Below are 14,832 nucleotides of genomic sequence, written 5' to 3' on the forward strand. Positions count from 1 at the left end.
ATTTATTCTCGCTTCAGTCTCTCTTTAAGGGCCCATTCACAGTGGAGCATTTTACTGGCGATTAACGCAAATCGCCAAAAGCATAGCCTGCTCAATTTTCAGGCGATTTCCCGGCAATCGCGTTTCAGCGCTATAGAAGCGCTAAACGCGTTCACGGGGGGGGGGGGGGGGGGGAAGAAAAAAAAAAATAAAAAAATAAAAATCGCTGCAGTGTCCGGTGATTTTTCCCCGTAACATCGCGGAAAAATCACTCCCGCAAAACGCCGGGGGTAATTGCCGGTGTTTTGCGCTTTTAAGTGTGAATGGGGCCTAACTGTGAAGCATATGCTGAGATTTAGAGGGAAGGACTTGGAGAACATCTGAGTAATCACAGGTATGTTTAAATAAAGATTACTTTTTCATAGGGAAATGAAGACACCTTTTGAAACGTCACTGCTCTTTCTGATATGCAAATGTACTTGCCTTGTCGGAGTGGGACAATGGGAGAGCTGACTGTTAAAGCAGTAGGATTAAGCTGGCCACTAACTGTCCAATTTCTGTCGAAAAATCGTTCGAGCGATCAGAAATTCTGATCGGAAGTGAAATATTGTAATACATCGTTTACTACACCATCAACGAACCAATCATTGCTTCCTATCTATCACAACCAACAAGAAAATCCAAATTTTGGTTCGACGAAAATTCATTCGGACGACATTTTTTTCACTCGTTCATAATCGATTGTGTCCACCAATGGAGATTATTTACAACCAATCCAATCGGAATTTCTGATCGCTCGAACGATTTTTCGCTAGAAATTGGACCGTTAGTGGCCACCTTTAGCCATACTATGCCAGGGGAAAAATACACATATAGAAGTAGATAAATATTGATCTACTTATATAACACATGTATTGTACTGTCCACGTTTTGATTTCAGTGAATTTTATATAGTAAATGAAGAGAATTCTGTTCCTGGTGGGGGCCATGTCTTTTGCCCACAGTTTAGGCTAAATCCTGATGTCATTTCTGCCCTTTACTTTTTCTTTTCTTTTCTCCTCCAATTGCTGGAGTCACCTCAGCCTTGCTTGTAAACACAAGTGAGTAGGAGATCGTGTTTCAGATAAGCAGCTAGGCAGGGAAATGGAAGATATTATAGATAAAAAGAACCCCTCACCTCGGGAGGGGGAAGCCTCAGGGTCCTAATGAGGCTTCCCCCACTCCTGTAGCTGCAGGCAGTCCAGCGCTGGCGCCCCCGAAGTGTCCCGCAATCCTCCCTCGACAAGCCTTACAAGCGCCGATTTATTTAACTCTCCTGGATCCAGCGGGGGCGCTGTTGCGGCTCTCCGCACGGAGATAAGCGAAAATAGCCGATCTCCGTCAGGTCCGCTCTACTGCGCAGACGCAGGACACTTGCGCCTGCGCAGTAGAGCGGCCCGAAGGAGATCAGCTATTTCCGCCTATCTCCGTGCGGAGAGCTGAGACTGCGCTGGAGCCGAGGAGGTATTTACATCACCGTTGTTCCAGGAGAATTTTCGCCACCGCCGTGGGACCGAGGAGGACGGGGGAAGCCTCAATAGGATCCGGAGACTTCCCCCACCCGAGGTGAGTATCCCCCAGGGGAGGTTTTTTTGGTTACAGGTTTTATTTAATTATGTGATAACTCCAAATCATAACAGCAGAAAAAGTTTTGAATGCAGGATTAGCATCTTTATCACTTAATACACTTAGACCAGTTGCTGTGGAAATTTGATTTTTATGGTGACAATCCCGCTTTAACAACATTCACAGTTTTCTGCCTGCCAAGTATTGTCTGCTCAGCAGGAACATCTGTGTGAAATATGTACTGGCAGAAACACATGTACCCAGCCACACTCACCACTCCCAAACTCTCCCAGCCACATTGTGCAGGCTCCAGACTCTTTCCTCTGAATCTCTTCTCAACATTATTATCCAGAGCCTTTCAAAAAACAAACAAACAGCCATACAAACACTGGATTGGAGCCAGACTTAAAAGGACCTCTGTTGCAAAAATCTTAAAATTTAAAATACATGTTAACATAGATACATTTTTTCCGGAGTTAAAAAGAGCCACAAATTACTTCTCTCCTATGTTGCTGTCACTTACAGTAAGTAGTAGAAATCTGACATTACCAACAGATTTTGGACTAGCCCATTTTCTCATGTGGGGTTTCACAGGGTTTTCTTTATTTTTAAAAGAACTTAGTGAATGCCAATTGCTCCGTCCAACTGCCAAAAAAAGTGTAAGGTGAACAGGGAGGCTGGCCAGCATCTTTGTATAAACTTTTGTGAATGGGAGCGTACACACCTATAATGCATGTTGCCCGTTGGGAATAGGGACCAGATTCCCTTCGGTAACATCGCTGGGCCGGCCAGTACAGATGCATGTCAGTTATGTAGCGGGGGTGACAGATGCACTGAGGAATAAAACGCACTTTGAAAACTTAAAGGGAAGGTCCAAGCAAAATAAAAAAAAATGAGTTTCACTTACCTGGGGCTTCTACCAGCCCCATGCAGCCATCCAGTGCCCTCGTAGTCACTCACTGCTGCTTCAGTGCCCCGCTGGCAGCTTGCCGACCTCGGAGGTCGGCGGGCCGCATTGTGTACATTTTTACGCATTCCCGCTAGTGCAGGAACATTAACACATACGTTTTTACGCAGCGGGGGACTGGAGCAGCCGTGAGTGACGAGGGCACAGGATGGCTGCAGGGGGCTGGTAGAAGCCCCAGGTAAGTGAAACTTTTTAATTTTGCTTGGACCGTACCTTTAATTGGTGTGTTAGCCAACCTTGGACTGTTTTTCAATGTAGCGAGGGTGGGCAGAGGGACGACAGAGTGGTGCATGCGTGACGATCACAAGGCAGGCAGGGGAAACATCTTCAAAGTAATTGTCCATCCGTCAGGGTGAGCATATGCACCAGGCGGATCGCTCGCGGGTTGGGGGCTGCCATACACATGCTTGATTATTGGCTGAAGCTGTTGTCGGCCTACTGTAGTCAAGCATGTTTACGGGCTTTTAGGATGAGCTAAGCATACCTCAGAAGACTCCTATGCACTACAGGGCCTGTCACTTATTGCCCAAATACACACAAAGAAAATGGAATTTTGTGAACTTAAATAGGATGAAGTGAGCACCTGTTTAGTACAATGGTAGTTTCTGCAATATACCATGTAAGAAGTCTGTTGTATATTAATAACAAATTGCCTGCTTCATTTACACTCTTCCTTCCTCCATCATGTGAGCCATCTGTGTACAGACACACAACAGGACACTTACTCTTCTGCTCCAGGTCTCTCATATCCTCTGGTGTAATCTTCAGTTTGTCTATGTGTTCTCGTAAGACGCTGGCCCATTTCAACAAGGATTCCATTATAGTCCAAGGTCTGGACATGTCTGCCACAAATACCGCCAGGGTGTCGTGGATTGTGTGTGCCGATAGGGCAAATTTTAAAAGGCCTTTGTGGTACAAGTCCCCGTCCAATATCCACACATTGCAGCGCGTGTGATCTGTAGGCAGAAGCACAGACATTTTGTCACTCCGTAATATCAGTCATAAGATTTACCTGTTAGCAATTACAAAAAAACAGATTAGACAATGAGAGCCTTAATTTTTTTTAATGCACCCAACACTGCATACAAAAGTCTCACAATGAGTTGTATCAGTCATCCTGATAGACTTGAGCGGTACTAACCCTAAAATATGTACTGTGCTCGCAAATAAGTCTCAGCACATTTTGAAAGCCTGGCATTCACAAGAACACACAAAACACTTCTTCAGTGGAAGGAGGAAGCGATGGAAAGGATCTACCTAAAGTCTAGTGGACATAGCCACAGACTCTGCAGTGCCAAACTTATTACCCCCCCTTCATGTACAAGCGCTAGCATACTGCCCAGAGTACATAAGCATGAGTATGCATACGCTTGTACAGCAAGCTGAGGCTACTCGTTCAAGAATGTCTGTGTTACTACGCAGGTGTGGCCATACTCGTGTATGCAGCAGTGGGGTAAGAAAAAAGGTGGAAGGAGGGTTAAAAGTATACCTGACCCGAGGCAAACCTAGGTAAGGGAAGCGCAGAGATATCTTCATGCTGGATCCACTTATCTCCATGCATTGTCTGTTCCACCGCTCTTTCCCCCTGGTCTCCATACTAACTCCTTGATAAATCTGACTTTCAGCTCAAGTCAAATTTACAGACAGGAAGAGGCAAGCTTGCCGCAATGTTACCCCAACATGCCCCTATTCCCTCCTCTTCATGGGAAGTCACGGGGGAAGCCATGAGGTAGGAATTGGAGGGTGATAAGAATGCTCATCAACAGTCTTATGCACAATATATTTTACAAGATAATATTGTACATTACTACTGGTCCTTTGCAACATCCTAGGACACATTTTCTTATTTGACTTCCATGGTGCTTTAATGCACTTAAAAAGAAACTCCGACCAAGAATTGAACTTTATCACAATCAGTAGCTGATACCCCCTTTTACATGAGAAATCTATTCCTTTTCACAAACAGACCATCAGATGGCGCCTTATGACTGATATTGTGGTGAAACCCCTCCCACAAGAAACTCATGAGTACGTACTCCTGGCAGTTTCCTGTCTGTGAACCTTGCTGCATTGTGGGAAATAGCTGTTTACAGCTGTTTCCAACTGCCAAAAAAAGCATGCAGCAGCTACATCACCTGCCAACAGTAAAAATGTCACCATGTAATAAATGTCAGAATGTAAATCAGGGATTTAAAAGATTTTACAATGGGTAAACACTGACTAAATCATTTATACACAATTATTGTAAAAATGAAGCACTTTATTACATTATTTTCACTGGAGTTCCTCTTTAATCAAATTATAGCCTAGGAGTAAACAGGACCAGTGGATACAGAAGGCATGCTTTGGTCCTGAGTCCCATAAGGTAAAGCCGATCCAGCAGAACACATCAGGCCATATCCCCCACTGCCTGCAGAAGGTTAGAGATGTGAGCTTGTGCTTAGGGTTTCTTTGATAGTCTAGCTAGGCTTTACGTACAATATTGTAGATTATGAATTGAGACACAATAGCAGCAGACAGATCAGCAGAAAGGTACACTCGTGCTTTCTGTGATAGGCTATAATACCCAGCGTCTCAGAGATGCCAGCTCAACATGGAGTATTCATCAACTCATGTTTACACAGAAATGAGATCATGTGCCTGGCAGCCTGGCATGTGCTGAATCCAATGATAAAAGCACTCATTGTTTTTGGACAATATCAAGCGTAATTTGTCACGCAGCTGCTGCCCGACTCCGGCGGGTGCTGTAAATAGCTGGCAATTTGTTGGAGAGAGGCGTCAGCCACAGACTATGAGCTGCAAATAGTCTACTTTGCTAAAATAGGAGCCGACGCTGCTAGATTATGTAAATGTCTGTGTACAACCAGAGGGAAAAGCCTCATAGATCAAAAGCAATTTACAGAGAGGGGATAATCAACATAAACGGCAGCTGGTAATTCATTCTCACGGAAAGCAGCACTAACAAGATGCCCTGCTGGTGTTACATGTCACTAGTGCACAGCTCTTCATCACACTGCAGAATCCAGGCATGATATACAAGGTTTAGCTTATCCAGAATCCAGGCATGATATACAAGGTTTAGCTGATCCAGAATCCAGGCATGATATACAAGGTTTAGCTTATCCATGCAGCGGCTCATAGCTTGAGCCAACCCTGGCACTTCAGTCTCACTAGCTACAGAAAATATCAACAAATCTGCAGTCTGTTAATATGACCATACACTTGCAGATTTTTTTTAACCGATATCTGGCCGATTCAATAGTATCTGTTAGAAAATCGATGCCACAAACAATTCTCAATCAACCAATTTCCATCTGAAATTGGTCGATCACACAGGATGGAGAATGTCAATTGGGAGCACATCACTAACGGCACTTGATTTAAACTTCCGATGAAGCTACTCTTATCCGTCAACGGCGCAGTTACGGTCTCTTATCCCGCTGGCTGCTTCAGTTTCTGTGCCTGTGTGAGATCCCTAACGCTAGAGGGCAAATACTAGAGGCCTCTAGTGGTCACACACATGCCACTGTGCCCCTAGTGCAGGGGTAGGGAACTTATGGCTCGGGAGCCAGATGTGGCTCTTTTCATGGCTGCATCTGGCTCACAGACAAATCAGTAGGGGTTGATTCACCAAGCTACACTACTCAAGCAGCGCAGCTTAGTGTGGCAGTGCAAGTAACATTTTAAAAGTAGTCACGCTACTGCTGTAGCATGCACTACTAACTTACTCACACTCCCCCCAAAACTAACTGCTACTTCAATTGTTCCACCCTAGATCCTGACAGGTACAGTGACTTTGTAGGACGAGATCCCCGCACTTTAGTTGCCCCAATAGACTGTCACTTGACAGGTAGCCTGTTGGGCCAAAGTGCGGGGATCTCGTCCTACAAAGTGAACCAACCCCCAAATCAGCTAGATGATTGTACAAGCTGTTAGGCCTAGTGCACACCGGAGCGTTTCCGCTGCGGTTTGCGATCTGCTTGCGGGTGCGGATCTGCTAGGGTAATGTATTTCAATGGGCTGGTGCACACCAGAGCGGGAGGCGTTTTGCAGAAACGCATACTCCCGGGCTGCTGCAGATTTTGGATTGCGGATGCGTTTCTGCCTCAATGTTAAGTATAGGAAAAACGCAAACTGCTCTGAAAAACGGCACTTCAGAGCGGTTTTGCCGGCGTTTTTTGTTACAGTAGCTGTTCAGTAACAGCTTTACTGTAACAATACATGAAATCTACTATACCAAAAACGCTTCACAAAACCGCAAAATGCTAGCAGAAACGCTACAGAAAAGAAAAAGCGTTTCAAAATCTGCTAGCATTTTGCGGATCTGCTAGCGGTTTTTGGTGTGCACCAGGCCATAGTCAGCATTTCTCCTGCCTTGCTCTCTGGGAAATTGCTGCTGTTGCGGAAACCCAAAAGAAGTTGAAGACGTGTCTGACACTTCCGCTGCCTGAAGGATCAACTGTGTACACATCCCCATGGCAACAGGGATGCGAGCCCTCTGCTGCGCATGCACACTGTCCAAGTTTGAAACATATTGTATGGCTCTTACGGAATTAAGTTTTAAAATATGTGGCGTTTCTGGCTCTCAGCCAAAAAGGTTCCTGACCCCTGCCCTAGTGTCTGTCCTCTGTATCACATCACACAGGCACTCAGGAGTGAAGAAACAGCAGCCAGCGGGGACAGCAGAGACCGGGACAGCGTGTCGGTCAGGAGAGAATCTTTGGCTACACCTGGGGGGTGGGAGGGGATGGGGTACCTGGGAGGAGCTCACAGATTTCTAAAGATTTCATGCTGAAATGTATTGGAAAACTGTGTGTAGCATGTGGAGGGGTTCGAGCAGACAGATTGCCTCCCCGATCATTATCTGACCAGAGAGGAACCTTCCGGTATCTGTTGGTCGTATCGACTAGTGTGTGGCCAACTTAATTGTGTTGTCACTGTTTGCTCTGTACTTTTCCATGGGAAAGAGGCAGAGGGCACTGAAAGGGTTAAGCCTCAGAGTTTACTACATGGAGATCTGCCTTGCCAGTGCTCTCATGCAGTCTATTCACAGAACTAATTAGCCATGTTAAAGGGAACCTAAACGGAGAAGGATATGGATTTTTCCTTTTAAAATAATACCAGTTGCCTGACTCTCCTGCTGATCCTGTGTCTCTAATACTTTTAGCCACAGCCCCTCAACAAGCATGCAGATCAGGTGCTCTGACTGACTGGATTAGCTGCATGCTTGTTTCAGGTGTGTGTATTGCCCTCTGATGTATTTACACATGTTAATCTGGTCACCCCTTAGCTGTCCTTTTTCCAAGCTAAATACACCCAGTTTGTCCAAACTTGGTAAGGGAGACCTTCCGACTCCCTGATTAATTTAATTGTCCGTCTTTACACCTGCTCTAGTATGTTAACGTTCTTATAGTGTGGTGCCCAAAACTGTATCCTACACTCCAGATGTGGCCTTACAAGTGATTTATACAGAGGGAGTAGTATACTGGCATCTTGTGATTTTCCGTTTTAGGCATCCCGGAATTGTATTTGCTTTAGCTGCTGCTTGGCATTGAGTACAAGTGTTTTACTTGTTATCAACCAGTAATCCCAAGTTCCTTTCCAAGTCTAATGTTCCCAGCTATAAGCCATTTATCTTATACTAGCAGACCCAGTTTAAAAACGGGCTCTAGGGTCTGTGTTTCATTGCCGCCGCATGTTACTGCGCAAGCACCCGCCAGGCTCCTTACCCCCGTTCCCAGTCCGTGCTGCGCACATGCGCAGTAGCAAAAAGCACAGACCCAGCTACAGAGACAGCACACGCAGGAACACAGGGGTTTTATTATAGAGGATGTTGCTCTACCTGCTGTCCAAGGTACATGACCTTACATTTATCTATATCATCATCATCTGCCATCTGTCTGCCCATATACCAGTAACCATGCTGTTGAAGTCCTGTTGTAAAATGTCACTATCCTGCTTAGCGTCTATAATTAATTTGACACAATTTTGTATCACCTGCAAAGATGGCAACCTTACTTTGCATTCCACCTGTTAGATCATTAATAAAATAGATTGAAAAGGATGGACCTAGTACTGAACCTTGCCGGACCACACCGCTAACAGTTTCCCATTTTGAACATGACCCATATACCACCACTCATTGCCTTCTGTCCCAGTTCTCTACCCACCAACAAACATTTTTCTCCTAGTCCCTGTATCCTCAGCTTCTGCACCAGGCTATTGTGGGGGAACAGCATCAAAAGTCAAGTACAGTACATCTATAGCTTTCCCAAGATCTAAATGTGCATTCACCACTTCATAAAAGCTGATTGTTGTGTTTTTGCAGAAATAAGAAACTTATCAGGAGATACAACCACGTTACATTAAAGCTATGTATACACAGCAAGACTAAATAGCTGGAAACGGTAAATGAACAACGAACGATTAAATACAAAAGATGTTAAAAATAACTCTAGGTGAGTTTTAATGCTATTAGGACAGAGAGGCTGGTTCTGCATACTATCACCAGACTCTATGTCTGTACTGTGCCCCCCGCCCCCACCAGCAACCTCCCACCCCCCGCGCTCTGCTGTCCCCAGAAACAAAAACGATGTGCTAGCGACATGCACCTTGTCGCTAGCAGGCTGTTTACCTTTGGGGAAAGAGACAAGAGCGCTCCTTTGGTGTATTACTTTTCTTTACTTTAAAATTTCACGCATACAAATTACACTTACAGTGTGTTAAAAACAAGAGCGCATCACAGGCCTGCCAGCCGTCCTCTCCTACCCTGTGTTTGGCCAAAACGACAGGTGCGGTGTCTCCCGACGCGGAGCTGGATTCGGTGGGCGGGGCTTGTTCACGCTGGAGCCGTCTGACGTCACGACGCGTTTCGGCGCTAACCACACCTTCGTCAGGTGACGTGACGGCGTATACGGCTCTATCTTATGCTGCCCAGTGTGGGAAGGACAGGGGGAGTGACTGCTCCAGCTGCCAGCTGTTTTGATTGTCTTTGGTAATCCAACACGATCACCATTTACTCATCAATCTCTCAACCATGGTTGGGAGATTGATGAGTAAATGGTGATCGTGTTGGATTACCAAAGACAATCAAAACAGCTGGCAGCTGGAGCAGTCACTCCCCCTGTCCTTCCCACACTGGGCAGCATAAGATAGAGCCGTATACGCCGTCACGTCACCTGACGAAGGTGTGGTTAGCGCCGAAACGCGTCGTGACGTCAGACGGCTCCAGCGTGAACAAGCCCCGCCCACCGAATCCAGCTCCGCGTCGGGAGACACCGCACCTGTCGTTTTGGCCAAACACAGGGTAGGAGAGGACGGCTGGCAGGCCTGTGATGCGCTCTTGTTTTTAACACACTGTAAGTGTAATTTGTATGCGTGAAATTTTAAAGTAAAGAAAAGTAATACACCAAAGGAGCGCTCTTGTCTCTTTCACCACTTTACTCAGGTCACTGGCACCACCCAGCAACTAGGAGCAGCACCTTGGAAACCATCACAGCCCATACTGAGTGAGAGGGTAGCGCAGGAGATTCTCTTCCTTCTGTGTTTACCTTTGGGCTGCCTGTCACCGCCACTCCCCCGCCTCCTCTATAACGCCACTCCTCATCTGCGTCCCTTCCCTCCAGTCAGCTTACAGAGACGGGGAGGGAAGAGAAGCAGGTGGGGAGCAGCGATATAGAGGAGGCAGGGGAGCGGCGGTGACAGGCAGCCTAAAGGTAAACAGCCTGCTAGCGACAAGGTGCATGTCACACAGCTGGGTTTTTTTTTTTTTTTTTTTTTTTGGGGGGGGGGGGGGGGGGGGGGGGGGGGGGACAGTACAGACACAAAGGCTGGTGATAGTATGCAGAACCAACCTCTGTGTGCTAATAGCATTCTTAAAACCCACCTCGGGTTCTCTTTAAGCAATGTGATGTGAACGACAGCAGAAGACCGCAATAAGAATGCTAAACCACTGTCAACTGATAGGATCAATAAAAAAATGAAGGCTGTGGGGGAAGCGCAGTAGACTTAGCAGACACATTGTTTGTAGGTCGTTCATAGCTTTGCACACACTACTGACAATGGAAAAAATGATCTGCCAAAGTGATCCATTCATGTCAGTTGCTCAAAATGATCATCATGGATCATTCATTTATTGTTCCCTTGAGCCATAGTTTGTGCTGAAGATCCTTAAACAACTTCTGTAAGAGAAGTTGTACATCGGCCATTTCAAACTTAAAGGATACCCGAGGATACCCGAGGTGACATGTGGCATGATGAGATAGACATGGGTATGTTCAGTGCCAAGCACACAAATAACTATGCTGTGTTCCTTTTTTTCTTTCTCTGCCAGAAAGAGTTAAATATCAGGTATGTATGTGGACGTCTCAGTCCTGACAGGAAGTGACTACAATGTGACCCTCACTGATAAGAAATTCCAACTATAAAAACACTTTCCTAGCGAAAATAGCTTCTGAGAGCAGGAAAGAGATAAAAAGGGACAATATTTCATAATTTTAGCTCTGGCATACTTCAATGAATGTGTCATTGAGCCTCTCACCAGGTGAGGATTCCTTCGGGTCAATTTTTTTAAGGGTACACTTGAATCCATTTTCTACACAATTTGTGAACAGTACCTTCAATCAATGGTGCCCATGGCTACTCTGAAACAATTTGTTTCATTAACAGAAAGGTTTACATTCTATTTACAGCAACTTCAGAAGTTGCAAAGGGAAATAGAAAAATCTAGAAGACTTTAGACACACCAAGGTAGCCAATGTCTGAACTTTTCTGTAGAATGTACTATTGTTAAAACATGAACTGATTCGTTCCAGAAATTACCCAGAAGACCAAGTGTGAGCCTCCCAGGGGGACAGCCGAGTGACACGGCTGTCCCCAGTACCGCGCTGTACAATGTAAATAGACAGCGTTTTCGCCATCTAACAGTCTGATCACCACTGGCAGACTGATGCACTTGTACATTTAACCGTATGATGTTTAGATAACATGTTCTGCTGTTCCTTTGTAGCAGTCTCATGGGCAGGTGGAGGTGTTTGAGGGTTTATCGGAGTTCAGTGGAGACTGAACTTGCAGCAATTACAATTCAATCTATAAAGTTCTGAGTGGTGAGGCTGAAACAAAGGAGCAGAACACAGAGCACAGTCATTTCAAAATGATTCAAAGGCACCTTGTGGTGAGCAGGATATAAAACTGAGGAAGCACTGCTTCCCCTTTTCTTCTGAACACCAGGGGAGGGGAAGGGAATAACACAAATGGAGGGGTCCACCATGGCAACTAGATTACAGCTCTTCCTTAAAACAAACCAGAGACCATACAAAATAAAAAAAGTTTTATACATACCTGGGGCTTCCTCCAGCCCCCTCTGCATCCATTGTCCCACGCCGCCTTCCTCAGCCTTCTGTATCGCCGGTACCAGGTCTCGTATTGTCAGATAGTCACAGCCAGTCTGACGCAAGAAAAGTGCGCCGCCGCCAGAGAAATACGTAGAGAGCGCACTTCTCTTGCGTCAGACTAGCCGTGACTGGCTGAAGTTACGGGACCCGGTACCGGCGCGGCGTGTCAGAGCTGCACACATGCACAGTGGCAGCTTTCTGCCAGCAACCATACAGTGTCCAGTCTGTGCAGGTGCACTAATCACTTTCCGTTCAGGCGAAGACAGAAATTGCCGAGCGCAATCGGGTCCTCTTACTGCACACTATTCTAGCAGTTACACTGAGTTACTGCCACTCAGCGAGTGTGTTTGAAAATAAAGAAGACCCTAAATTAAAACATCTCCCATGAGAAGATTGTCCAGACTAAATCCTGTCGGTAAGAAGTCAGATGCATCAGATTAACCTCCGAACGACCGCCTAACGCCAATTGGCATAAACACAGCGGCTCCCAAATTGGCGTGAAGTCCTGGGTGCGGAGATTGCAGGGGATCGTGCGCGCATCCCCACTTGAATGACGAAGCTCTGCTCCATCATCAGCCTGCCAGCGGTGATCAGACTGTTAGATGGCGAAAACGCCATCCATTTACATTGTACAGCTCTGCGATCTACAGCAGCGCTGTACTGAGGACAGCTGTGTCACTCGGCTCTCCCCCTGGAAGGCTCACAGAGTGATCGGCTCTCATAGGCTGATGTCTATGAGAGCCGATCACTGTGATTGGCTTGCAGGGGGAGGGAGGGGAGTATTCAAAATAAATAGCTACATTTATTTAAAAAAAAAAAAAAATTACAGCAGTGATCAGAGCCCACCAACAGAGCTCTGTTGGTGGGCAGAAAAGGGGGAGGGCGGGAATCATTTGTGCGCTGCTTTGTACGGCTATGTAGAAAGCTCTTAAAGCTGCAGAGCACTTAAAATAGCCTGGTCACTAGGGGGGGTATAAGCCTACAGTCCTTAAGGGGTTAAAAACACTTAGGCCATGTTCACATTACAAATCGCTAGAGCAATCGGAAGCGCTGATCGATTTGTTGAGCGATTTTAAAAGCACTTTTCCCTGTAAGCACTTTTGCTGAGCGATTAATTTTAGTCAGTATTTCTCCTGTCTGACTCTCAGGGAAATTGCTGATGTTGCGGAAACCCAAAAGAAGCTGAAGACGTGTCTGACACTTTCGCTGCCTGAAGGGTCAACTGTGTACACATCACCATGTCAACAGGGATGTGAGCCCTCTGCTGCGCATGTGCACTGTCCCAGTCTGACACATATTGTATGGCTCTCACGGAATTAAGTTTTCAAATATGTGGTGTTTATGGCTCTCGTCAATACTCTCCTGCACTGTATACTAGACCCTTGCTTGACACATTTTGGCAAGTTACAGGAAAGAAAAAAATAGTTATGAAAATGAATTGGATCATTTTTTGCACAGAAATCCTGGGGAAATTGAATACCAGGGAGGTTAATAGACAAACACCAATATAAAACAGAGTAAATGGTCTGCATTTTGTATGGTATTGCAGAGTTTGATGCTACAGTCTAAATACAAAAGTTAATCTGCTGTACAAATCTATTAGACTGGTCTCTCTTCACATTACACTGATTGGAATTAGGATTTGTTTTGCACATAGTACTATCATCTTACCATCTCTGTCCTCATCATGAATGGTCAGATATAAATATTCCAGGCCTCGTCCTTTCTTGTTGTGCTCAGTTCCTTGTAGTTTAGCCATAAGAGTGGTCTTTCCGGAGCCATCCTCCCCTGCACAGAGACATTGGCAGATAATCACATCTCTTTCACCAGGAATAAATCACAGCAATGCAGCCTGTGTAGTTCCTAGCAGGGCTGTGGAGTTGGACCAATTTTGTGTACCTGGAGTCAGAAGTCGGATGATTTTTGTACCAACTCCACAGCCCCGGTAAGTATTAGACTAAGAAGTCAGAGTAATTTAGGGTACCTGAAGTCGGGGGATTCATAACCTTAGGAGTCAGATGACTTTAGTACAGACTCCACAGCCCTGGTTCCTAAGATACACTGCACAGACACTGGAGGGAGGGAAGTTTATCAGTGGGTCAGGAGGAGGAAATAGTCAATCGAGGTGCCCATACACACCGATTTTCATATCAGATTCCTTGAAGATTCGATCATGCTGATCACATTGGATGGGAATTGGTTCCTTCAAATATTTGATCGAATTTGCCTGTCAGCTGCTCCTGTCCACCGACCAGGCGCTTACTAGCACTCAGCACAGGAAAGACAGGCCACCCCCCAATGGAGATGCATTTGGGAATGAAGGTTGCCGTCACCCAATGCCAAATGAGGCTTTTTTTAACCACTCGGTAACGACACTGCGTGTCGAACGTGAACACGCTGCACGAGCAGTCCAGCCACCCATGGAAAAGAGGCCTGAGCCCGTGTAGATCACTGTGGGCTAACTGTACACAGCTGCTGATGCTGCTCAGCTTAAAAGGGGGGGGGGGGGGTACCACACCAGGCAAGTGTGCAGGGGCAAATCCAGGATTTTCAAAGGGGGGGGGGGGGGGGATTCCTGACAGGTCTCCTTCAGCCACGCCCACTACAGTATAATATGGTAGGACATCATGCTAGGTGCACATAATGCAATTTCCATCTGACCGAACGAAAATGGGATTGATCAGGAGTAGTTTGGATACAAATAATAATGAGGACAGGCGACATTGATAATAAAGGGGAAAGTGAAGCATTCGCACAGTAGGGCACAGGGCTGTCCTCATACCTGACTTATGTTCCCCAGAGCTGCTACATGCTCTGTAGACACTGCTACATCCAAAATAAACTGTAGCCGGGAAAGAAAGGGGGCAGTGCTGGGAGCTGCAGGGTCAA

At 46.0% G+C, this 14,832-nt stretch overlaps 1 protein-coding gene across 1 annotated transcript in view; it reads right to left on the reverse strand.

Moving 5' to 3' along the window:
* Positions 1–14,832, reverse strand: part of DYNC1LI2 (dynein cytoplasmic 1 light intermediate chain 2) — an 82,098-nt gene that overhangs the window by 57,367 nt on the left and 9,899 nt on the right. Inside the window, exons 3-4 of the mRNA XM_068261094.1 lie at positions 13,615–13,731; positions 3,277–3,507 (exon numbers count right to left, since the gene is read on the reverse strand). Of these exons, the coding sequence (XP_068117195.1) occupies positions 3,277–3,507; positions 13,615–13,731 (348 nt within the window). The remainder of the gene's footprint in view (positions 1–3,276; positions 3,508–13,614; positions 13,732–14,832) is intronic.

Source organism: Hyperolius riggenbachi, chromosome 11 (assembly GCF_040937935.1).
Source record: "Hyperolius riggenbachi isolate aHypRig1 chromosome 11, aHypRig1.pri, whole genome shotgun sequence".
Classification (NCBI taxonomy): domain Eukaryota; kingdom Metazoa; phylum Chordata; class Amphibia; order Anura; family Hyperoliidae; genus Hyperolius; species Hyperolius riggenbachi.